General features: G+C 44.2%; 1 protein-coding gene across 1 annotated transcript; it reads right to left on the bottom strand.

Annotated features, from left to right (window-relative positions):
• Positions 1 to 1,127: 1,127 nt before the first annotated feature.
• Positions 1,128 to 27,168, bottom strand: KRCC1 (lysine rich coiled-coil 1). The gene is made up of 7 exons (XM_081837929.1): positions 27,004 to 27,168; positions 13,233 to 13,339; positions 10,568 to 10,672; positions 9,344 to 9,512; positions 6,664 to 6,930; positions 4,050 to 4,149; positions 1,128 to 2,985 (listed from the first exon to the last, which is right to left on the bottom strand). The coding sequence occupies exons 1-7, from the start codon at positions 27,122 to 27,124 to the stop codon at positions 2,166 to 2,168; spliced, it is 1,689 nt and encodes a 562-aa protein (XP_081694055.1). The 5' UTR covers positions 27,125 to 27,168; the 3' UTR covers positions 1,128 to 2,165.

The raw sequence follows: 27,168 nt of genomic DNA, 5'->3' as shown, positions 1-27,168 counted from the left end.
GGGGGGGTGTCACCCCTCCTCTTCCCCTGCTCCAACCTTCCAAGCGCTCATCTGGTTGGAATGTGCCCGTGAAATGTTAAAATTGCACATGCTTGGACAATGGGGAGAAGGGCTGTGCATATACCGTATTTTTCGTTCCATAAGACGCACCTAGTTTTTAGAGGAGGAAAACAAGAAAAAAATATTCTGAACGAAACAGTGGATGTATGATTTTTGTGGTTCATGCTGTGGCCACAGAAATGATACGTGATTTGACGGTGAGTTTGGAGTAGCCCAGTGCAAAAATCCTTAGACTCCATGTGGATCCGTGCTTTGTAACCACATTTTTGCGCCATTGTGGCCCCGTGAAACAGTGGATGTGTGATTTTTTTGGTGCAGGCTGTAGCCATGGACATGCTATGTGATCTGATGGTGAATCTGGGGTGACCCAATGCAAAAATCCTGAGGATCCATGGGCTTTTACCTCCCCCCTCCCAGGCAGCCTCCTTTATCTCCCCTCCCAATCCCTTGCCGATCAGCTGCTCAGCGGCTTTGTTTCAACACCCCCTTCCCTCTTTCTAAAAAAAAAAAAAAAAAAAAAAAAAAACGATCTGCTTTTTGCCCCTGGACAATTCGGCTCCAGGGACCATGTATTCGCTCCATAAGATGCACAGACACTTCCCCTTACTTTTTAGGAGGAAACAGGTGCGTCTTATGGAGCGAAAAATACGGTACATGGTTTTATGTGGTTGGGTCATAGCTGCACAAACAAAGGTTAAGCGTTCATAAAAGTTGCACCCACTGCAGCTGCCCTCTTGATTTAAGGAAGTTAATTCAGGGTGAAAAAAGGACACAGGACTAGTTAATGAGGAATAGCTCGTCTCTAAGATGACGGGATTTTAAAAGATGGAACGAAAATATCCATCCATGTTGCTTTGGAGAATACTAGAGATGTGCTGTTCGGGAGTTTTCTTCTCCATTCAGCAGAAATCCAACATCATTAATTTCAACTCGTAGCTGACTATTAAACATTTCTATTGCAGTGACCCAAGGGTCAGTGCTTGGCCTGACCTGCAGCGCAGGTGAAACATCAGGTGGAATTGTGGGAACAGGGGCCTAAGATTCATGGGAGCAAAACAGGAGACCGCTTTTCAGAAATCATCTTTACTGTCTACACGACATACAAGTAAAGGCAAACATTGCTTCAACCATTTCCATGCCTTTAAAGCAGGCATGAATTTCTGGGCATCTTAATTCTCATTTTAAACTGACAGCCTTTATCCCCAATCCTTGAACACTCTTAAATAGTGTTTCGTTTTCAGAAAAACCATCCTTGAACTTTACAAGCACCTCTTACCTGTTGGAGATGGTGACCATCTGAAGCCAGAGATAGGAAATTTTTTTGGCTCCATGGTCCAGATCCCTATCGGGATCTGGCTTGTGGGCCAAATTTAAAAGGTGGGCAATCACTTGAGTTTACAAACGGCGTCAGGGGATGTGGTGCTTTGAAGTCCTGAAATTGGGGCTTCAAAGCACCAGTGGGCAGTGAGGCACTGCAGAAAGCAAGGTCCTCACCTCAGTTTTAACAGTGAAACCTGTTGTAGTCAAATAAACCTTTATGAGAGATTTGGATGAGGTGGTGTTAGGGCTAGGATTAAGAACTATACCTAAATAAAATGTACCTGAGATGTAAATGGTGTGTGTGTGTGTGTGTATACATTCAACTAGTTTCCTCTTCTTGGTTTAATGTGTTATTTTATACTTTCAGAACTGGAAGGGGAAAACAATTATAAAGAAGAAACGGAATAAACCCTCTCCCCGTCCCTATACTTTCATATTAAAGCTTTCAACAACACAGATATCGCTGCAACCATAGACAATGCATAGCTTTTTGGGTTTTTTTAAACCTGCATTTAAATGCTACCGGAAAGAGTATTGCACACTAAATTCATAACGCATTAAATGCCGCTTCAGGATAAGTACTGAAAATTGCTAATTCTGTTTTGTAGAGTACAACAAAATTTCAGTTCCACTTCTTCCCTAGTGCTTTGCTAAGAGATCTTGTGCCCATCATTCATTATTTCCGAACAAGCAATTAAAAGGGGGGCGGGGAAAGTAACCTGTAATTGAAACATAAAAGTGCACAACGGTTCAAATGAACGCAAAATTCATTAATTAGGAGAAGCTCAGAATCCCAGGATGGATTCATCCCAGAGCATCTCCTCCTCTGTTGGTCCACCGGCTTCCACCTTCTTTTTTTCCTTCTTGTGCTTCCTGCTCTCCTTCTCAGAAGATCCCTCTGTATTTCCTCTGTCTTTACCGTGCTTCGATTTCGACTCGGCACTTGAGTCGACATCATCTTTCTTTCTCTTTCTCTTCTCCCCGCCCTTTCCAAAGTTTGCATCTCCTTCGCAGCGCTGTTTTCTCTTAAACTTAGCAAGGGGTGGGCGGGGGTCGCCGTCTTCCTCTCCTGAACATTCTTTCTCCTTTCTGAGTGTCTTTGGCGACTTCTGGCTTCTCCTATGAAAGGCAGAGCTACTATCAGAAGATAGATGTTTGAAGCCATCAATGGATTCGGATGATGGGTTGCAATTGTCACTTTTGTAGGTGGCCAATGGAGATACCTGCTTTTCTAGGGAACCACCTGTGCTGTGCTGAGAAACGGGTGCATTTTCTAGTTTCGGCAGGTCTCTGTACCCTGGCGGCCAGTGGGACAATCTGCTTCTAGCAGAATACAAAGGTGGACATGTTTCTGAGAAAATACCAGAATACTGCTCTGGTGTGTTAGCGTTGCCAGAAAATTGATCCTGGTCAAATCCAAAGCCCCGTTCATGGCCATTCATGGCACCATACTCTTCCATTTGAAACTCTTCTTCTGGCTTTCTGAAGTGGGTCTTTGGTTCCAGCCCCCTTGCTTTTTGCACTTTAATATAATCTTCCAATTCATCTTGGAAGGAGCCGTATGTTTTCTTGGAGTTCGTTATTAGATTGGAAATCATGGTTTCTCTACAAGAATAAAAGGGAGAAGAGATACAATTGTGGCGGGAATGAGCAAAAATGACAACAACATGCTTTTTAACCAAACAATTTTAAAAAAATAATATTAAGTTTTCAACAAGAAAAAGATTACAGAACAGTAAAAGAAAAACACAAAAAATACAAAAATCAAAAATAAGCATAAAGAGAAAAAAGAAAAAAAGAAAATCCCTCTTTCTGATATCTTACCACTCATTTACTTATTTTCATGACTTCCTCACACCTCCCTTTTTTGTATTCCATTTAAAATTTTGTTCAGCAAATCCATACCCTCTTAATTTACCCTTAATTGTTTATCCTCACATATTATAGCTTCAAATTTTTGACTAATATCAATCCATTCTTACATGTTCTTATTTTGCCTTATTACTAGAACCACTTCATTTCATTCCAACGTCATTAACATTCAATAATTTTACAGTGTTTCTGTAGATAGATTTTAAATTTCTTCCAATCTTCTTCCACCAACTCTTCTCCCTGGTCTCGGATTCTGCCAGTCATTTCCGCCAATTCCATGTAGTCCATTACTTGCATCTGCCATTCTTCCAGGATGGGTAGGTCTTGTGTCTTCCAATGCTTTGCGATGAGTATTCTTGCTGCTGCTGTAGCGTACATAAAGAAAGTTCTATCCTTCTTTGGCACCAATTGGCCGACCATGCCCAGGAGAAAGGCCTCTGGTTTCTTCAGGAAAGTATATTTAAATACCTTTTTCATTTGATTATAGATCATCTCCCAGAAAGCCTTAATCCTTGGGCACGTCCACCAAAGGTGAAAGAATGTACCTTCAGTCTCTTTACATTTCCAACACTTGTTATACTTTTTAACCAAACAAATTGGCTGAAGTCAGAAAGAAAAAGTGCCTGTGGACCAAAATGTCAGCTGAATGATTTATAGGACTGCACAGAGATCACCACCCAGTCTTTCTGAGGCTCCAATGAAAACATTAGCACACACTTCCCACACTGAACTGTCAGTCTTGTTTGCGGGGGGGGGGGGAGGGGGAGAGAAAAATGCACAGCTGGGAAAACACTTACTTTATCTGATGCTTGTTTCCTTGCATGTGTGACTGGTACATTTCTATGGACGTGAGACTGACGCTGCATATGGGGCATATATACTTGCCCACTCCAACTGCTAAGAGAACAGAGGGCTGCAGGTTAAACAGATTGCAGTGGTGACAAGATAATTCTCATCTCATAAACTTTACTGCACTAGCCAAAGGCCATGGCATCATTCACGAAGGGAACAAAAAGAAAAGCAACAATAACCATAAGAACATAAGGAACTATAAATTCAACAGACCACGGGCGCGTCTCCTAGAAATTATTTGTTGCATACGATGGAATAGCAGGGGGTTCTCAGATAGAATGTGCCAGCTTAAATGTCCAAATCACCTCTGCAACTGACCGCTATTTTATCTAGTTCTTTTCTCCTGATCTTCTTAGCTGCCAACGCATATATAGTGCTACTTTATTAAGTTACGAAGTCATCAGTACAGCAGCCATTTCGCCCTTTCCACCCTGTTCAAGTGTGTTCCATTCGTAAGCAGGGGTTTTATAAATCGGTCTCTTGTTTCTACCGTATTTTTCGCTCTATAAGACGCACCAGACCACAAGACGCACCTAATTTTTGGAGGAGGAAAACAAGAAAAAAAATATTCTGAATCTCAGAAGCCAGAACAGCAAGAGGAATCGCTGTGCAGTGAAAGCAGCAATCCCTCTTGCTGTTCTGGCTTCTGGGATAGCTGCGCAGCCTGCATTCGCTTCACAAGACGCACACACATTTCCCCTTACTTTTTAGGAGGAAAAAGTGAGTCTTATAGAGCAAAAAATATGGTATATATAGCGGGCATTGCAGTAAATAGTGGTACAGGTCCTCTATGCAAGGTTGCCCACACAGACAAAGCCTCTCCTTGTACTGTACTTTGCTGTACTGACCATCCACCACCACCGAGGGCATCGATTGGAATCGTAATTCTGTAAGAGCGATTCTTAGAATGGCAAGTGGGAGCTTTGTCAGATACATTGCAGTGAAAATGACTCCCAAGGCATGCCCAAAACGTGTCCGAATTCCTTGCACCATCTTTCTCTGTCTATCAGTTCCGGGGGGGGGGGGAGGCCTTCCACTATCTGTGTGTAGAATTACAAAATTCACAATGCTCGGAAACCCTTCGTGAGCTAGGGTCTTCCCCTGCTGCCAAGACAGGCTCCGGCTGACTGAGTGGACGAGACCAATCGTGGGCCCAACAGTCAAGATGGCGGTTTCTGCATGTGCTGCAGAGGGAAGTGAGGGGCCAATGGGGCTTCTCAACCTGGGAAGGTAACCCATCTAGGAGATGGAAAATTCTGATCCGAAACCTCCGTTGCCTTGTGAGATATCTTCAGGAGAAGAAAAGGCTAAGGAGTAAATCATGGGTAGGCAAACCAAGGGCCTGGGGGCTGGATCTGGCCCAATCGCCTTCTCAATCTGGCCCGCGGACGGTCCAGGAATCAGCGTGTTTTTACATGAGTAGAATGTGTGCTTTTATTTAAAATGCATCTCTGGGTTATTTGTGGGGCATAGGAATTCGTTCATCCCCCCCCCCAAATAGTCCGGCCCCCCACAAGGTCTGAGGGACAGTGGACCGGCCCCCTGCTGAAAAAGTTTGCTGACCCCTGGTCAGTAAACCCTACACAAATCCGGAGTGGAGTTTGTAAGGTGGCTAAGACGGCACCTGGTACGTCTCCTTCCGGCAACTCCTGCAGCCAAGCTGGTGCCAAATGTATTGCTCTGCTTTCCTTTGGAACACACCAGCGGGGTGGTGGGTCTTGTCATCTTTCTTGCTGCTAGCAGAGTGACTGACTTCACCCTGGAGATGCACTAATGATTGTCAAAGCAGAAGTTGTGGAGGGAAATCACCCATTTCTCAAGTGCCTGGCGCCATACAGCTGAAAATGTTGATAAACGAGCACACAATTACATCATGGAGCTTTTTCTGGAATGGGTAATTTCTGACTGCAGGTAAGGGGAGGGCATTTCCGACTGGTAAATTTCTATGGATGTGAGACTGATGCTGCATATGGGGCATATATACTTGCCCACTCCAACTGCTAAAAGAACAGAGGGCTGCAGGTTGAACAGATTGCAATGAAAATGGCCCTAGGGCATGCCCAAAACGTGTCCGAATTCCTTGTGCCATATCTCTCTGCCCGCCAGTTCCTGGAAAAAGTCTTCCGCTGACAGCTGGATACGGTGTCGCACGTTCAGAGAATATTTTTTTTAATACAGTGGTACCTCAGGTTAAGTACTTAATTCGTTTTGGAGGTCCCTTCTTAACCTGAATCTAATCTTAACCTGAATCACCACTTTAGCTAATGGGGCCTCCTGTTGCTGCCGTGCCGCCGGAGCCCGATTTCTGTTCTCATCCTGAAGCAAAGTTCTTAACTTGAAGCACTATTTCTGGGTTAGCGGAGTCTGTAACCTGAAGCGTCTGTAACCCGAGGTACCACTGTACAGGGAAGCATTCCAAGAAAACATGGAATCCCCTCTGCCTCAAATGCTGCAGCAACAGCCACGAAGTCCCACGAGTCTGCTGACCACGCAGCTTGGTTCTGAGCCACGCTCAGCTGATACAAAAATGGACTGCGTCTCCCTGTGTCACCTGCTTACCATTGGCCTGGGATTCCGCAGTAACGGCCTCAGATCCCATCTCGCTCATCAGCTTCTTGCGCGCTTCGTTCCTTTTGTGCTTCTTGCCCACGTAGTGTTGGTGTGCCATAAGCGGGTTGTTGAAGGGCGCCGAGCAAAGCTTACAGAATTTATCCGGATCGTCTAGATCCAACTTGGTTTTACAGGATGGCGACGGGTCTTTCACATCAGTGTCCTGCGAGGCGTTTTCAACAGATGGCTCCGGCCGAGATGGAACCACAGAGGGACCTGGGAAATAAGTGCAAGGAAAGAAGGTCAGCTCTCCCCACAAAGCAGCCAGAGAAGACACGTATTGGCCCTGTAAGTCTTTCGGTTACGCTGATAGAATATATTCTGTGCAGCTCTTATGTATCAAGAAGGAATGCCCGACGTACAAATACCGTATTTTTCTCTCCATAAGACGCACCTGACCATAAGACACACCTAGTTTTTAGAGGGGGAAAGCAAGAAAAAAAATATTCTGTGCAGAGCATGTAAGCGGTTCTTGCTTTTCTTGCTTTAAACCCTTCCATCCCTCCTCCTGCTTCGCTGAGAAGCCAGCAGAGCAAGAGCGATAGCTGCGCAACGCCTCTTCTGCTGGCTTCCCAGCAAAAAATGAGGGACGAAAGGGAGCCCTTACAAATGGTGTAAGGACTGACATTATCCGAAACCAGGAAGAAGGGACATTGGATAAAATTAGAATGAGAATTTACTTTTATAAACTACTTTATTTTTGGAATTAGTGTAATACTAATGAAATATTAAAATGTGATGGAAAGAAACTAATTGGCTTTAGCAGAAAGGTAGGAAGGAGATAAGTTTAAATATGGTTTAAATTTTGAAATTTTAAGGTTTTGAAGGTGAAATAAGGTTAAAGAAGTTATTGGTAAACGGAATTGTAAAATTTTCAATGTTAATGATTTTGAAATGAAATGAAGTTCAAGTAATAAGGTAAAATAAGAACATGTAAGAATGGATTGACATTAGATGAAAATTTGAAGTTAGAACATATGACGATGAATTTAAGGGTAAATCAAGAGGGTATGAATTTGCTGTATTAATTTTTAAATGGAATACGAAAAAGGGAGGTGAGAGGAAGTCAGGAAAATAAGTAAATGATTGTAAGAAATTGAAAAAGGGATTTCTATTTTTTCTTCTTTTTCTTCTTTTTTATGTTAAACTTTTGGTTTTTTGTATTTTTTATTTTTTTGGGGGGGGGGTTCCCCCCTGTTAATTGTTATGTAACTTTTTTCTTGTTAAAATCTAATAAATATCATTTAAAAAAAAAAGAAAAGAAAGGTAGCCCTTACAAGGGAGCGCGGAGCAGAGTTTAGCAGCGGCTCTTGCTGGCTTTTCTGGGAGGTGGGGGAAGGGACAGAGGGCAGCCTTTAAAGAGCATGCGGCTCCAGCAAGAGCCTCCCACCTGCATTCGCTCTATAAGATGCACACACATTTCCCCTTACTTTTTAGGAGGGAAAAAGTGCATCTTATGGAGTGAAAAATACGGTATGCCTCATCCCATGTGCATCTATCTTTCTGGATGACAAATACACTTGGTGGTGAGCTGCTATAGGTGTAGCCTCCTGCAAGCGGCTGGTTGGCAGGCCTAAGTCAATACTTTCTCCCTTCCTTTTCCTGCACTGTGTGGAAAGACCAGGGGACAGGCAGAAGTGAACAAGGGATCAAAGAAGAAGGGAAATTTTGCTTTCCTTGTTCCTGTCAGGGACTGGACTGAGGAGGAATGGTGGAGACCCTCCCCCTTCCCCGCTGCACTTCCCAGAGAAGAGGGAGACAGTATAGATTTAGAACAGTGGTTTGCAGAAGGTCACAGTTCAGAGGCTGCAGAGGGGAGAAGCTGGGAAATGTTGGGAGAGGAGCAGGAGGGAGAAGAAGAACCAGGGGAGAGGCAGCTGATAGACTCAGTGTCTTTGGAAAGCATGCCAGATCCCACCCCACGCTCTCCCAGTTCCTGGCGAGCATAGGAGAGCAGAAAGCTCAGATCAGCCGGTGAAGAAGAAGAAGAAGAAGAAGAAGAAGAAGAAGAAGAAGAAGAATAGTAGTAGTGGTTTGGATTTGATATCCCGCTTTATCACTACCCAAAGGAGTCTCAAAGTGGTTAACATTCTCCTTTCCCTTCCTCCCCCGCAACAAACACTCTGTGAGGTGAGTGGGGCTGAGAGACTTCAAAGAAGTGTGACTGGCCCAAGGTCACCCAGCAGCTGCATGTGGAGGAGCGGAGATGCGAACCCGGTTCCCCAGATTACGAGTCCACTGCTCTTAACCACTACACCACACTGGCTCTGCAAGGATTAGGTATGATAGGAGAGACGGAGGGTATGGGACTTTACTCGGGGCAACGCCATCAGTGGAATGGAGAGGCACTTCTCAAAGCCTCTCTCTGGGAATACTGAATAAAGGGACTTGGTAAGAACTCTTCTTGTTATCTACTTCTTGGCTGCTCACAGTGGGAGGAACTGGATTCTCTGAAGCCTGACAGTCCCTTGGATTCAGCTAAAATGTTGCACCACTTTGCCCTGACAGAGGACAGAGTGGCCGGGGCAACCCAGCCAGATGGTTGGGGTATAACTAATAAAATTATTATTATTATTATTATTATTATTATTATTATTATTATTATTATTAAAAACCACTGGGTCTTCACCAGGTTCTGGCTGAGTGTTCTGCACAGGCTGTTGTGCCTGATCTTCCGACAGCCGTTTCAGCTTCTTGGTGTGAATCTTTCCCAGGTAGTGTGATTGAGCAACTATTGGGGACGTGAAGACCATGTTGCAAAGCCTGCAGTAGGTGTTTTCGTCCACATTTGGGTCCATCTGAAATCAAAGCGCGAAGACATTTAATCCACCAGTGCTAAACCGATGGGAAATTTCTGAGAGGAGAATGAGGGGGACAGAGAAAGGGAAAGGGAAAAGGAGAGAAACCGGCATATATGGTACAACAACAACAGGGTTTACGTCGCAGTTTGGGATTAAAAACATATTCCAGGTCTGAAAAGGTTTTGCTCTTAATCAGCAACTAGCCATATAGAGCAGGGTAGAAAAGAAGATCTAACTCCAGGCTGGATCCTGAGCTCCCCCACCCGGCTGGGCCATTCTGATAGGTGGCTAGGGACAACCACTTGCCAATCACCTGATTCCACCATGACGTCAGGTGAGCAACAAACTCCCTTTGGGTGGCAGATGCCACCCTGGGCAAGGATTATTTGCACTGCAAAGCTCCCTGCAATTCAAGCTTTTGATTCAAAGGAATAATCGGGAATGCACTTTCTAGGTATGCTCTTGATTCTTTCTTTGCACCAAAAACATTGGCACTTCCTGAATTTGGTAAAAAGGTAAAGGTAAAAGGACCCCTGACCATTACGTCCAGTTGTGGCTGACTCTGGGGTTGCGGCGCTCATCTCGCTTTATTGGCCGAGGGAGCCGGCATACAGCTTCCGGGTCATGACTGAGCCGCTTCTGGTGCAACCAGAGCAGCGCATGGAAATGCCGTTTACCTTCCCGCCGAAGCGGTACCTATTTATCTACTTGCACTCTGACATGCTTTCAAACTGCTAGGTGGGCAGGAGCAGGGACCGAGCAATGGGAGCTCACCCCGTCGTGGGGATTCGAACCGGCGACCTTCTGATCGGCAAGTCCTGGGCTCTGTGCTTTAACCCACAGCACCACCCGTGTCCCTCTTGAATTTGGTACCTTTGCCTTTTTGCCATGCACGGCATGCTCCTGGCTCTTCTTCACTTTAACCACAGCTTGAAATTTCCCATTTCTGATGGTGACAGGCATAGGAAAAGTGGTCACAGTTTCCCCAAAACTGGCTGTCGGCCCAATCTCTGATGCCTGCCAGGCTTATGCTGAGGATGAGATAACATTACCTGGAAATTCACATACTGTAACTTCTGTTTGCTGGGCTCCTGCCCATCCTTCTGTTCACTATTCATCTGTAAATAAAGCCGGACTTTCTGAGCGTGTCTTTTGCCCTGGAAAACAGAAGGACTGGTTTTATATCAGGATGCACCTTGGGGTTCTCTTTTGAGATAAAATGAGTAAGGCCTGGAATATACCGTTGAAAAAAACTTGGGGAACTGCAATGTTTACTAGAGAATTCCATAGCCAGAAGAATAACAAGAAGAATAAAATCCCTCTTGCATGCCAACATAATATGGACTTGTTAAGTATGATGGAAAAGTCCCATACCAGTGACTGTGATGATAAGAAGGGGTTAAGATCGGAACTATGATCTTGGGAGCAAACGCAGGAACAAAAGCAAAAGATTTTCTCTGGAGCAGCCAGAACATGGGAAGTCCCACTAAATTATTTAATTCAGAATATATACAGTGGTACCTCGGGTTACATACGCTTCAGGTTACATACGCTTCAGGTTACAGACTCCGCTAACCCAGAAATATTACCTTAGGTTAAGAACTTTGCTTCAGGATGAGAACAGAAATCATGTAGCAGCAGCGCAGCGGGAGTGGGAGGCCCCATTAGCTAAAGTGGTGCTTCAGGTTAAGAACAGTTTCAGGTTAAGAACAGACCTCCAGAACAAATTGAGTTCTTAACCTAAGGTACCACTGTAATTGGCCTTTTTATTTTTTATGTGACGTAGCATGATTTGATATGTTACTAATTGCAATGTTATTAATGAAAAATTAATAAACTTTTTTTTTAAAAAAGAGAGAATTCCTTAGCTGTGAGAGAATATTGTCCCCATTTCACAACAGCAGCAATTGCTTGCCAGCTTAACGTGCTTGCGGTTATCTCTAAAGCATTAAATAGCTTGACCCCAGATACTTACGAGACTGTCTCCTCCTCTGCCAGCCTGACTACTACCTAAGCTCTGCTAGAGAGTTTCTTCTTTGCATTGCAATAGTGGCCAAGGCATGGCTGGCAGGGATGCAGGATGGCTTGCAACTCTCATTACAGAAGCTATTCCGTATGAGCCCCATCAGAATGAATGGGAGCCACGGAAGAGCTCTTTGGTGGCCTAGCACAGCTCCCGCACCTTTCTTGTCTTGTTTGGTGCAGGGCTTCCCCAGGCAATGTGCCTGCAGAGGCTCAAGTGTCCACGCAGGACAAGGAGAAGGGAGAGAAGGAAGCATGGCAACACATGTTCAGAGGCTACTTGTCTCAGAACGCCCACAGCAGCTGATGCTAAAATGCTCAGGGGAAAACTTTAACAAGCTGGCTTAGAGAAGAGATTAAATCAAAGTGGCGCGGGATAAAGAAAAATGGATCCCATGCCTTTAATATGTTGGTTCACTGGCCAAAACAATGTTATTAGCAATAGATAAAGGTACCCCTGACCATTAGGTCCAGTCATGGCCGACTCTGGGGTTGCGGCGTTCATCTCGCTTTATTGGCCAAGCATGACTAAGCCGCTTCTGGCGAACCAGAGCAGTGCACGGAAACGCCGTTTACCTTCCCGCCGGAGCGGTACCTATTTATCTACTTGCACTTTGACGTGCTTTCCAACTGCTAGGTTGGCAGGAGCAGGGACCGAGCAACGGGAGCTCACCCCGTCACGGGGATTCGAACCGCCGACCTTCTGATCGGCAAGTCCTAGGCTCTGTGGTTTAACCCACAGCGCCACCTGCGTCCCAGTTATTAGCAATAAATCAAGACAAATATTTTACTTGGGTTGGGGTGTGCGTCTCAGGAAAATTAATAACTGTGGCCCTATATTAACATGTGTTCAGGACTAGGAGAAGCGACTGTGTTGCAGGACAGCACGAATATGCATCTTACATGGGATAATATCGTTACGGCTGTCAGGCAACGATGTAACCTGTTACTTGATCTTTTCCCAATGGGTAAAGATATGTCTTCAAAGGGCACAGATGGCTAGAACAGGTTTCTTCAATGAACAATTTTGGCTGGTGATTACAAGCTCATGGGGATTCTTAAGACTTACCAGCCAAGGGTGAAGTAGGGTGTTTGTGGGCAAGACTTGGATTGCAACCTACAGAGACAGGTCTGAGGTTTTGCAGGTGGCTTTGAGGAGACAGGCCCCCCCCATTATGCTGCCTATTTTTGGAGAAAACCCATTGGTTTTACTCTGCCTCTATCTATCTATCTATCTATCAGCTATCTATCATCTATATCTATCTATCATCTATATCTATCTATCATCCATATCTATCTATCTATCTATCTATCTATCTATCTATCTATCTATCTATCATCTATCATCTATCTATCTATCTATCTATCTATCTATCTATCTTTGTTTGTTTGTTTGTTTGTTTGTTTGTAAGTTGCTTTGGGCTGCCCTGGGCAAGATAAAAGCAACCAACAAATTTAATAAACAAATAAAATAAATGAACTGTTTCAAAGTGCAACACTCTATGTCTAGGTGTCTGCCTACTCAGTTTGAATATTTATAAATGAACAGATATTCTAAAAATGCTACAATTCTCTAGTGGACTTTCCTCCCAAGGAAATTGAGCCCGTACTGGCAAACACTGAATCGTCCTTTCCTAGAGGTTAAGGGTGGGGGTGCTGGAAACACAACTGAAATATTCCGCTCCAAAAGCTTACCTCATAGTGTGCAGCCCTTTGCGATTCAAACTGCAGTACAGCTCCACAAACTTTGCAGAAAGTGTCTGTGCACAGTTCTTTCCTTGTCACTTCATCCAAAGTATCATCTAAATGAATGATTAAGGATATAGCAGTCAATAAGCAGAGTAGTGATCTGATTACCTTTAGCGTTTAGCAGAGACTAATTCAGCCCATAATTTTGATCTTGGAACTGAGGGACTTTTTTACTGAGCATCCATCACAATTTGTTTGCACAAAGCTTGCAGGGAGGTTATATAACATCCTTCTGATTATTGAACACTCATCCTGATTTGCAGAGATGTCAGTGTTGGATTTACTTACAGTGGTGCCCCGCAAGACGGAAAACCCGCTAGACGAAATGGTTTTCCGTTTTGGAGGCGCTTCGCAAAACGAATTTCCCTATGGGCTTGCTTCGCAAGACGAAATGTCTTGTGAGTTCCTGCGGTCCCCCCCCCTTTCCCTAAGCCGCTAAACCGCTTATCAGCTGATCCGCTGATAAGCCGCTTATCAGCTGATCCGCTAAAAGCCGCTAAACCGCTAATAGCACTAATCCGCTGTCAATGGGCTTGCTTTGCAAGACGAAAAAACCACTATACGAAGAGCCTCACGGAACGGATTAATTTCATCTTGCAAGGCACCACTGTATAAGCTAAAGCTATAGCTTAGGGCCCCATTCTCTCGAGGGGCCCCAAAAACAAAATTAAAGAAAAAAACCTGGATGTACATTTCCAAAATATAAGATAGAAAACAAATAAAATAAAACCTACATACAGCTACAGTATTTTGTGTTGTGTAGGCTCCTATGATGTAAGTAATGGGCCCCGCCTGCTAGCCTGCTCCCTAAAATATCACTGGTTTGCTCATTTCTATATACACTTCTTCTTAATTGTATTTCAGTTCAACAATTACAGTACTTTGATAAAATACATATTTATTTTGTTACATGCAAATAGCTTTAGATACCTATTAGGTGCATAAATTACCATATAGCATATATTCAACACAAAAACAGTGACAATTTGTTGTTGACAAAGGACAGCTGAACATATAAAGGGCCCCATTACCTTCAGTAGCTTAGGGCCTCATCAAACCTAAATCCGGCCCTGAGAGAAATTAAGTCTTATCAAGGAATTGTTATCCCTCACTTTTCTTCCTACAAAGTCTGGGTTGTTTCTGTTGTTCTTTTGAGGGGGTGTGTGCATAAGTGACAAATCCACTTTAACCAAATCTGTTGGTCTGCGTGTTAATCCAAATGGCAAAATAGTTTGCATCTTGAAGAAGCCCTGTCTAATTCCTATAACACCAGGACTATAACATCCACCCTATTTTTTTTGTTTTTCTATTTTTCTACTTAATCCTCCAACCCCTGTTCTGCGTAGCATCTAGCTCAATTAAGAGACACACAGAACTCAAAAGTTTGGACAGGTTTGTGAGAGTTTGGTGTGTCTTATTAAAGGTATTGTCTGGTTGTGGGTTTTTCCTTACAGGCCAGCACAGCCTCAGGGGTTAATAAAGGCAGGCAGCTGCAGAGAGGACAAACCTTATGCTACGAAACCCATCACTTTTGGCATTTAGGAAATTGTAATGAATTTTAAGTGGTCCTTGGGCATTGTGGACAAAGTTCAAGCACGGTAAGGATTCCTGCTTCTCGAGGGCCATCTGAACTGGTCCTTGGAGATTTATGGCAAATTTTGCAATACAGGCAAATACTTGTCCCAATGGAGGAGATTGAATTAAACCAGCTGCTAGGGTTGGGGGACAGGTGCTTCTTAGATATGTGAAAAGTGATGTAAAGAAGCATGTACACTTATCTGCAATGTCTACATGTTAGGTGTTTGCTCTGGAAAACACTGGTGTGCTACTGGTATTTCCCAAAGAAATCATAAGGGATTGCATACAACTAAGAGTAGACCCAGTGAAATGAATGGGTGGACCTTTAGTCATAATACAGGTGGTGACCATTTTGTCCTTTCCTGGTCCTCAGACCCCACACATGTTGGCAGAGTGCATATAAGCACACATGCCCGTTTTGCCTTCTTCTGGGTCCAAAAGGACCCATGCGTTGGTGACCGTGTGTTAATTGGGCATGCCTAAAATGGTCCCCGCTTGTAATGTAGACTGTGGTGGCACAAGGGGAAAGGATTTGTTATCTGACAGTGGACTCCCTTCCACCTCGTACTATGAGAAGATCAGGCTATGATGTGTACAAAGTGGTCCATTTTCAAAGCACTGGGGAAAGGATGAAAAATTAAGACACACGGGAAGACAGAATTAGTGGGGAATGTGGAGGAATGTTGGAAGAAAACTTGATTTCATGTTTGGACACTTAACCGTAGACACGAAGAGCTCAGCAGCCAGAATGAAGTCAAGATTGTGTGAAAATGGGGCATTGTCAAGGCAATCCATTTGTGTTTTTGGTGGGGTTTTCTGTCTAACCATTCAGCAAATCCTAAGTCAGAAGATGCTGCTGATTAACAGAATGGCCGCTTCTGGCAGCCATCATTGTGTTGCCTGCCCCAGCTCCTCTCCTGCATGCTGTACCACGCAGAACACTTTTATATAAAAAAAGGAAAACCCACAGCAAGTGGAGGAAGAGAATGAACATGGGAACCAGTGGGGGGAGCAGTGTGTTTATGTGGGTTTCTGTCTTTTTTTTCTTTTTTAAAATAAATTTTATTCGTATTTTCCACACAACAACACAAAAGATATCGAAAAATAACAATACACAACACACAAAAATCAACATTCGAAAACGAAAGCAACAACAAAACAACAACAACAACAAATCCATATCTTACAAGTTAATAAGTAGGTACTTATTCTGCAAGGTTACGTATGAACATCCAAACACAGGGCAGAGTTGCAGAGTGGAATATTCAAGTGCCAATCTACAAATGCATATTCACATCAGATTAATTAAAAACTTTTTGATCGGTTGACAAGTTGGCCCTAACTAATTGGGCACTTAGGAAAGAAAAACATTTCAATGAAATAAACAGGGATCATCATTCCACTTCCCTTCTCACACAAGGGGCACATGTGGTGACATGTGGCATGCCTCATTTTAAAACAAAAATGCTTTAAGATTACTGTATTATTTGTATGCAAATTTATGCAGATTTTGTAAATACTCATGCCATGCTCCTGAGGCAATGGCCATGTTTAATTCCTTTAATTATTAAAACTTTAATTCAGCTTAGCATATTCTTCTTCACATCCACATTGGTCTGGTTTGAATACCATGGCAAACCATGGTTCAGCACAGAATTTTGCTTAATCGGTTGCCATTAATTTGATTTTAATTAATTTTTATAATGAAATATTTTTAGAATGTGTGATTATTTGATTGTTTGATTATTTGATTATTGTTAGCCGCCCTGAGCCCGGCTTCGGCTGGGGAGGGCGGGATATAAATAAAATTTATTATTATTATTATCATCATCATCATTATTATTATTATGAACAAGGTATTGGGAGCTTTGGTCTCATGTGGCCCTGTTCCCTTTCCAAAGCAACAAGATCAGAAACATTTGCTTCCATTGACGATTAACCACATTTTTAACATTACAGTGGTACCTCGGGTTACATACGCTTCAGGTTACAGACTCCGCTGACCCAGAAATAGTACCTCGGGTTAAGAACTTTGCTTCAGGAGGAGAACAGAAATCGTGCTCTGGCGGCAGCGGGAGGCCCCATTAGCTAAAGTGGTGCTTCAGGTTAAGAACAGTTTCAGGTTAAGAACGGACCTCCGGAACGAATGAAGTATGTAACCAGAGGTACCACTGTATGTCCAAACCCTAAAGGTTGCTTATAAACATACACATACGGATAATCTGCTTCCCCAGGCAGCTTTGACATTTAATGGATTTAAACTGGAGGTGGATGCGCAGGTCCAAGCTTGCCTCTGGTTAATTTCGAAAATACTGTATCCGAGATCTTTTTGCCCTTGTGTTACATGCGGCAGTGGAACCAAAATGGAAGGGTTGGGGGTTCTGAATACCAGTTATAGGGAGGACTATTGTCCTCAGACTTCTTACCTTCTTTCACCTTTGGTGGACCTGCCCAAAGATTAAGGCCTTTTGGGAAATGATTTATAATGAAATTAAGAAGGTACTTAAATGTATTTTTCACAAGAAACCAGAAGCATTTCTCTTGGGCATGGTCGGCCAATTGGTGTCAAGGAGGGATAAGATTTTTTTAATGTACGCCACCACAGCAGCAAGGATTCTTCTAGCATAGTATTGGAAGACACAAGAACTACCCACACTGGAAGAATGGCGGACGAAGGTGATCGACTTTATGGGATTGGCAGAAATGACGGGCAGAATCCGTGACCAAAAGAAAGAGACGGTGGAGGAAGATTGGAAGAAGTTTAAAGTATATCTTAAGAACTGTTACAAAATTGAGGAGTGCTAAAATGTTAAGGGGAAGGAAGATGCAGAATTACAGCTGAAATTGTTTGATGATTTAAGGTGAAATTGAGAAAGATAATAAGTTTAAATTTAATTGGCAAAAAGGGTTGCTGAAAAACTGTAAAATAAGGATGCAAAAAGGGTGAGGTATGGGGAAGTCCGAGAAAGGAGGTTTATGAAAATGAGGTTAAGAAACTATATTTGTGTGTTTGTTTGTATTTATTGATGTTTGTATGCTGTTGTTGTCTTGTCTTAAAATTGGAAAACTAATAAAAATTATTATATATATAAAAAAAATATTGCCCTCAGACTTCTAGGCTTCTTGTAGGCAGGATGCTGAACTCGAAGGGTCTTTGGTCTGATTCAGAAGGGCTCTCATTCTATACAATGCCCTGGTTGCTTTGCATTGCAGTCCTTAAGAGTCGTCAACAGGCTCATCACAGCTATCTGCCAATCACCCATTCCCACCACCCTTCTGAGTAATACCCCTCCCCACCTTCTCACTATATAGAAGGGTCTGGTGACTTCTGCTTCAGTGTATCTGAAGAAGTGTGCATGCACACGAAAGCTCATACCTAGGACTAACTTAGTTGGTCTTTAAGGTGCTACTGGAAGGAATTTTTTGTTTTGACTACGGCAGACCAACACGGCTACCTATCTGTAACTGGAACTGGTTGCTTTGAGTTAGCAGAGGATTACAAGACATTACTGCAATTGCAGGAGTCCTCACAAAAACTACGTCTCCCCAAATCCCCTAAACTTTGCACCCTAATGCTGTGTTACCTAGATTATGAAGACAACCTCTCCCCCCTCAGTCCTTCTTATGGCATGGCTGTTGCCTCTCCTGCTGCTTGAAGAGTAAAAGGTAGGAGGAATGTGTGTTTGGGGGGTCTGGGGAATAGCAGGTGCCAGGAAAACGAGCCCCTAATTCTTCCGCAGCTCAGATTCTCATATGGGATGGAGATTACACCCTGCAGCTCCAAAAACTCACCTCTCATTTGTGGTGGCCTTTTAAGAGCCTCCAAATTTAGTTTTCGAGCTTGGTTTGGAAAATCTTTGTCAACAACTCTAATGTAAGATCAAAAATGCTTTCCGTGCTTGGAGTGGATCCTGCTTTCGACCATGTTGTTTCCCTTTTACAGTGGTACCTCAGGTTAAGTACTTAATTCGTTCCGGAGGTCCGTACTTAACCTGAAACTGTTCTTAACCTGAAGCACCACTTTAGCTAATGGGGCCTCCTGCTGCTGCCGCGCCGCCGGAGCACGATTTCTGTTCTCATCCTGAAGCAAAGTTCTTAACCTGAAGCACTATTTCTGGGTTAGCGGAGTCTGTAACCTGAAGCGTATGTAACCTGAAGCTTATGTAACCCGAGGTACCACTGTATTTGGGTTGCAATCCGTTTCATTTTGCTTAGCTCCCGCTAGCTTTCTTCTAGTGTATATTTCTTATGAATATACCCCATGCGGTGAGAGCAGTTATTTACCACATCAGGGGGCCTTGCATATTTTTTTCCATACATGGGAAATGCCAGCTCTAGAAACACCGATGAAAAAGATTCGCTGTGTGAAATTGGTGCAAGAAAATAGTATTGGAGTGATTTTGCCATGACATAAGGCCTCAAATTTTTACTCGTCCTGCTTCCATATACTCATGTCCCACTATCTGTTCACAAAAAATTCCAGTCTAACATGTTAGCCAGCCATTTATTGTTGGTCCCGAGTAGAGACGGCAGGGTCTGCCTCCCACTGTTTGCCACGCTTTGCGCAAGTTCAGCAGCACACTAGCACCACTGCTGCAAGTTTCCTGGTGTCTAATGCGGAGTGAGAGAGTTGCTTCACATTAGGCATTCCTGCATTCCGTCTCATAATTTGAGCTTATGTTTATTGCCTGTCAAAGTGGCACAGTGGCATTTTGCTCAGGGCTTTGAGCCTATGAGTTGTCTCAAATGTCGCCACATATATAATTTGTGCACTGTAAGCATTTCAACTTGTTTTGAGCGGAGAATTGGTGGAGAGAGGAACTTGGGCAAGATAATGACTCCTTGACTCACTGTACAGGAAAATACATTTTCCTGCTCAAGAAGGGGCTTAAACCCTGTGGAAGAGCACATATTTTCCATGAATAAGTTCCTGGGCTCAATCCATGCCACTCCCAGCTAAACAATCTGAGTTAGAAGGTCTGAGAGTCCTATTTGCTGGAGAAGCTTGGAGAGTCACTACAGATCAGTGGGGTGACAATTTGTGGTGTGTATGAACCTGGACTTCTGCCAACCTAGCAGTTCGAAAGCACGTCAAAGTGCAAGTAGATAAATAGGTACCGCTCCTGCGGGACGGTAAACGGCATTTCCGTGCACTGCTCTGGTTTGCCAGAAGCGGCTTAGTCATGCTGGCCACATGACCTGGAAGCTGTACGCCGGCTCCCTTGACCAATAAAGCGAGATGAGCGCCACAACCCCAGAGTCGGTCAGGACTGGACCTAATGGTCAGGGGTCCCTTTACCTTTACTATGAACCTGGAAGAATGGCACACGACTCCGCTCTTAAAGCACAATCGTTCCCCTAGTATGCTGCTTTGTGCAGTTTAAACAGTCTTGAAAGAGAGAAATCGCCTGCTTACTAACCCCAAACAGAAGATTGTTCTGTTGGGAAATAACACATGGTTGGAACGAAACTTCAGGAAAGAACAGGCCTCCTCCTGCCTCCTTTTAACCTTACAACCACCTACAAGAAGGAATAATGGTGTTGTAGAGTAGGAAGGGACCCTGAGGGTCATCTAGTTCACCCCCCTGCAATGCAGGAATACTCAGAATGAAAGACTCTTTCTACCACAAATCAGAGTTACAGCCTATATCAGAGTGGTCCGACATGTGGCCTGGGGGCTGTAAGCAGCTCTCGAGGTGGTTTTTGTTGGCAACATTCAGGACTTCTTAAAGTGGCTTGAATAGCCGGCTTTTGTTGTTGCTGCTGTGAGGAACACACAAAAACAAGCAGTAGAAGTGCTTGTTGTGTCTCTCTCATTCTCTGCAATGCCAAATGGACCAATCCCCTCCCCCCCCAACCTCGCCCTGGGCTGCTCCGTGCAACCAAGTAATCATAACAATAATAATGTATTTAATACGAGAGAGGCATTTTCCCTACACTGGTATTGGGCAACTGGATAACTTTAGCCCTGTACATTATGCATTTACCCGGGAGAAAGTCTCAGTGAACTTAAAGGTATTTGCTTTTGAGTAGGAGCACATGAGGTTTGCCCTACATTTTGACCTGAGCAGGGCTTAATCCCAGGTCAGTGCGCACAGAGTTGCAGCCCGGTTCTACGGATTGTAGTGCAGCAACCTGATTCAGCGCATACTTACTCGGGAGTAGGTCTCATTATGCTTGGGAGTCCTTACCCTTAAATATATTAATTGCCTGTATTAAATAGTATTAACTACAGTGGTACCTTGGGTTACAGACGCTTCAGGTTACCGACTCCGCTAACCCAGAAAGAGTACCTCAGGTTAAGAACTTTGCTTCAGGATGAGAACAGAAACCGTGCGGCGGTGGCAAGAGGCCCTATTAGCTAAAGTGGTGCTTCAGGTTAAGAACAGTTTCAGGTTAAGAACGGACCTCCGGAACGAATTAAGTTCTTAACCCTAGGTACCACTGTATATTGTGAACACTTTAATTTGCAAGATGGAAATTTCATTCAGGGCGCAGCCCCTGGGTTCTATGTCAAAGTACTCTTGCGACCCACTTGGTCTGAGAGGTTGGACCACCGTGGCCTATATGAAATATTGGAAGAGTAGTCATGTCACACCTCCACTCACTTTAGGCCAAGTTACATTACAGTGTGTGGTTGGGTGAAACTTTTCAAAACATTAAATTGCAGGTGTGGGAAGGGGCTACCAGGACTGGCTCACTGCCTCCAAAGCCTATTTGGCACACATAAATCCGACCGGCACCAATGCAAACTTCCCTCCTATGTCAAACAGGATGAGGAAAGGGACTTTCATCAGGACTGCAGTGTACACCTTTGATGCATGAATGGGAGTCTATAGAAATTTTATTCATTGGTTCATAAAAAAACGCATGAAGGATCCACACTGTACTCATCTTCAAGACATTTTACTCACAAATGTTCAGCCTCAGTGTACCTGCCTAAATATTGATACATATCCCCAACCCCAATTGGAAAATGAACATATTTTCAGACGCAGATAACACCCTCATTATCCGTTTGAGATGAGCTATGAACATTCATCTACAAAGACCAGTATGGGAACGCAGATATTTCAAGAATCTCCAGCTTCGAATGGAAATGTATAAAGTGGTACCTCGGGTTACATACGCTTCAGGTTACCGACTCCGCTAACCCAGAAAGAGTACCTCAAGTTAAGAACTTTGCTTCAGGATGAGAACAGAAATCGTGCTGCGGCAGCGTGGTGGCAGCAGGAGGCCCCATTAGCTAAAGTGGTGCTTCAGGTTAAGAACAGTTTCAGGTTAAGAATGGACCTCTGGAATGAATTAAGTTTTTAACCCGAGGTACCACTGTACTCGGATTAACTGTAAAGGCAAAACACAGAGGCTCAAGCACACTGGATCCTGATGATACGTAAGCAGGAAGACTTGGTTCAAGGATAGCCAGCTTTGTGTTCTCTAGATGTCATGGACTCCAGCACCTAACCATATGTCAGGAGTGCTCTGATGGTGTTTCCTGCTCGGCAGGGGGTTGGACTCGATGGCCCTTGTGGTCTCTTCCAACTCTATGATTCTATGACCTATCAGTCTCAGGTCAGGAATAACATTCACAACATCTCACCACACTGGCTATCCCAGGACTAGCTCCATGTGCTCAAGGAAACATTAAGAATTTCTTCCCTACACAGCCAACAACTTTCACTGCATGGCAAACTGCAGGGAGTCTCAAAACCAGTTTGTAATACAGTGTGTATGTGAGATGGTTTAAAGGGGGAAAGCCAAAAATCCCTTGGTGCATGCAAACTCCCGGGGATGTTTAAAATTGCTCTCTGGAGCAAGTTACTTCATGAGAGAACTGTATTTGTTTAAATATGAATCTACTTGCAGCACAATCCTATGCAGGCCGACTCAAAACCCCCAGAATTCAATGGGGCGTGCCTATTGCTAAGTGTGAATAGCATAAGCCTTGCTCATCACTTCTCATTCCTCTTTAGCAGGGGTCAGAAACCTTTTGCAGCCGTAAGCCGGTCCACCATCCCACAAACCATGTGGAGGGCCGGACTATTTTTTTTTTTGGGGGGGGGGGATGAACGAATTCCTATGCCCCACAAATAACCCAGAGATGCATTTTAAATAAAAGCACACATTCTACTAATGTAAAAACACGTTGATTCCCGGACCATCCGTGGGCCAGATTGAGATTAGGTTGCCTACCCCTGCTCTTTAGGTATGAGCTCAACTGAAGAAAGAGAAGAGATGGAAAGGAACAAGTGGCAACTTTTATTATAGTGACAAAATTCTACTGCCCTTGTCTCTGTATGTTCATTGTTTTAAATAATGAGAACGGAAGTTAGAAATCAAAAAGAAAAAACTAAAAATCCATACTTAAAGGCCGTAGTGAAATCTGCTGGGATATGAACAAGGAATTATGACCTCACAAGCTGTGACAATCTGAGTGTGATTTTAAATGTCTCAATGAAGCACACACAAAGTCCAATCACTCAAAAGGAGAGGTACAAATTCTGACAATTATTTGGAATCTACACAAAACCTCTCTTGCCGTAAGTGGCATACATGTTTTCTGTAAGGCATCACACGTGTGATACAAATTAAGGTCCATCCATCTTCAAAGACCACATGAATAACGTAATGCCATAGATCAGCTGTTAAGGTGGCAGAGACATACCTCAGTGGCAGGGCATATGCCCTGCATGAATTTTTTTCCAAAGTTAATTCCAACTTGGATAGCAGGACGGGATATCAGAACCACTCCAAGCTAAAGCAGATACAGTGGTGCCCCACAAGACGAATGCCTCGCAAGACGGAAAACCCGCTAGACGAAAGGGTTTTCCGTTTTGGAGGTGCTTCGCAAAACAAATTTCCTATGGGCTTGCTTTGCAAGACGAAAATGTCTTGCGAGTTCCTGCGGGTTTCCCCCCCTTTCCCAAGCCGCTAAGCCGCTTATTCGCTTCTCTGCTAAAAGCCGCTAATAGCGCTAATCCGCTAATCCATCAATGGGCTTGCTTCGCAAGACGAAAAAACCACTAGACGAAGAGACTTGCGGAACGGATTCTTTTCGTCTTGCGAGGCACCACTGTACCACAAGGCTTTGATGAACCAAGTGTCTGATGTAGTATGAAGCAACATTATACGAAGACGTTGAGGGGAGGCTAATCAAATCTGCAGATGACACCAAAATGGGAGGGGCAGCCAATGCCACTGAAGACAGAATTGGGATTCAAAATGACCTGAACAGATTGGAGAACTGGGCCCAAACTAACAGAATGAATTTCAGTAGGGACAAATGTCAGGCTCAACACACAGGCGGGAAGAACCAGCTGCACAAATGTAAGATTGGGGACACCTGGGCTGCCGGTAGTACATGTGAAAAGGATCTAGGGGTCTTAGTAGACCAGAAGCTTAACATGAGTCAACAGTGTAATGCAATAGCAAAAAGAAAAGAAAAAAAAGGCTAATGCTATTCTAGGCTACATCGACAGAAGTCTAGTGTCCAAATCAAGGGAATTAATAGTACCAAGGGAATTAATAGTACCACTCTATCCTGCCTCGGTCAGACCGCACCTGGAATACTGTGTCCAGTTCTGGGTGCCATAATTTAAGAAGGATATTGACAAGCTGGAATGAGTGCAGAAGAGGGACACCAAGATGATCAAGAGTCCAGAAACGAAGCCTCATGAGGAACAATTGAGGAAGTTAGCTATATTTAGCCTGGATAAGAGGAGCTATATTTAGCCTGGATAAGAGGAGACTGAGAGGAGATATGATCGCCATCTTCTAATACAGTGGTGCCCCGCAAGACGAAAAACTAGCTAGACGAAAAACTCGCTAGACGAAAGTGTTTTCCGTTTTTTGAGTCGTTCCGCAAGACGAATTTCCCTATGGGCTTGCTTCGCAAGACAAAACGTCTTGCGAGTTCGTTTCCTTTTTCTTAAAGCCGCTAAGCCGCTAATAGCCGTGCTTCGCAAAACGAAAAAACCGCAAGACGAAGAGACTCGCGGAACAGATTAATTTCGTCTTGCAAGGCACCACTGTATCTAAAGGGCAGATGGAGCAAGCTTGTTTTCTCCTACATGGGAGGGCACGACCTGAACCAATTTATTCAAGTTATAAGAAAGGAGATTCTGATTAAATATCAGGAAGAACTTTCAGGTGGTAAGGGCTGCTCAACACTCAAAAGAGAGGTGGTGGACTCTCCTTGCAAGGTGGTTTCTAAGCAGAGGTTGGATGGCCATCTGTCATGGATGCTTTAGTTGAGATTCCTGCATTGGAGTAGATGACCCTCAGGATCCTTTTCAACTCTACAATTTTATGATTGTATATAGACCGAAATTTTTTTCTAACTCAAAGTGATGTGTTTTAAGATATTTTTCAAATGTTTGCTTTCTGAAGAGTTGGAGGTTTTTCTAGTTGGGGTTTTTTGTATGAGATTTAAGATTTCACTCACTGTTGCTGCATATTTTTCAGAGCCAGTAAAATGTTGTAGGGAGGAAATCTCTTGCCACTCATTCCTGGGAGGTGTTGCAAGTCTGATTCTCTATGAGGTGGTCTGCAAGTCTGGTTGTTAATGGATTTTTGGACAGTTTGCCTGCAATGTGCTTTGACTACTGTAGCCACCCTGTGGTATGAAGCGAGCAAGTTTTGGCTGCACAAAGGATTCTTAAAACATGGTGGTCTGTGTGGTCAGTACTTATGGGGGGAAAGTTATATTTCCCCATCTTTTCCATGTGTGTTGTCCATGAAGCCCATTGTGCCATTAGACCCCTGCCACACTACTGCATTCCTACAACATCACGATTGCTTGTTTTCAAACTGATGACTGCTGTTTGTCATTTATTATGGTGGGGTTTTTTTTGCCATAGAAGTCACTTTCAAGTGCTTACCAGAACTGTGTGGTACAAAGTCCAAACCAATAAATCCAACACAACGCCGCAGCAACTCTATATGCAAGAATGACACTAGAGCTGGCGCAGACCTTATTTTTTCCAAGTTCACCTAAGCAATTTACTACTTATCTGAGCAGATGATGTGCATGTGCAGCATAATATGACAGCAGTACACCTGAGCAGGACACACCTAACCCTTATTTTCCTTGTGTTCTCCCTTCAAAGTTTTTGTTTTGTTTGTAACACTACATCACTCACCAGGAGGTGGCTCACCTATTGAGTTGGTTCCCTGTCAACGTACCCCCATCCTGCCACCCTTTCAGCACCTGGCGCTGTGCTGGTTTTTACTCTAATTCAGCATGAGACTCTTACTAATCTCGGGGGTCACGGGCTCGAACCCCACAAAGGGCAAAAGATTCCTGCAGGGCAGGTGGCTGGACTAAGATGACTCTCGCCGTTCCAACACTTCGATTCTATGCATGTTTGAAATAGAAACTGCGTATAAACTCTACCAGGGACGCAGGTGGCGCTGTGGGTTAAACCACAGAGCCTAGGACTTGCTGATCAGAAGGTTGGTGTTTCGAATCCCTGCGATGGGGTGAGCTCCCGTTGCTCGGTCCCTGCTCCTGCCAACCTAGCAGTTCAAAAGCAAGTCAAAGTGCAAGTAGATAAATAGGTACCGCTCCAGCGGGAAGGTAAACGGCGTTTCCATGCGCTGCTTTGGTTCGCCCGAAGCGGCTTAGTCATGCTGGCTACATGACCCGGAAGCTGTACGCCGGCTCCCTCGGCCAATAAAGCGAGATGAGTGCTGCAACAGCCAGAGTCGGCCACGACTGGACTTAATGATCAGGGGTCCCTTTACCTTATAAACTCTACCAAAGTTTAATTGTGTGTGTGTTTTCAAGTATTCTCCCCTATTTTTTTTTCTTGTATTTTTTTTTATAAGCCGCCTTGAGTCCCAGTCAGGGGCAAAAGGCAGGGTATAAATAAATAATAATAATAATTGTATTTTTCTTAAAATAATAAGGTTCCTCTTCTAGCTGCTTCCTTTTCCCCAGAGCCTCACCACACCATTATCAGCCACTTTTGCTCTACCCCCCACTAAATCCTACAAAGCCCCCAATTTACCTGAAACACCCCCCCAGTCCCTGCCAGCTTCCTGTGCGTCACTTCCTCCTCCTCCCGCGCCCCTTCCTCTACCTAAGAGACGGGGTGGGAAGGGCCTTTCATTGCCGGCCACTCAGCTCACCACTCACCTGCTCTCTGGCCGCGGGGGGGTGGCGGCAGCGGGGGGGAGGGGGCGCCCCCTCCCCCCTCTGCCCTCTCCCGCCCCACAGCAGCAGCAGCAGTAGCAGCAGGTGCCGCCGCCGCCGCCATAGCTGAGGAAGCGGGCCCCGCCCACCCTCGGCGGCAAAGCCCTC

Source organism: Podarcis erhardii, assembly GCF_964252035.2.
Source record: "Podarcis erhardii genome assembly, chromosome: 13".
NCBI classification, from domain to species: Eukaryota; Metazoa; Chordata; class Lepidosauria; order Squamata; family Lacertidae; genus Podarcis; species Podarcis erhardii.
The sequence above is the reverse complement of the archived record's forward strand: the minus strand, read 5'-3'. Positions and strand labels throughout refer to the sequence as shown.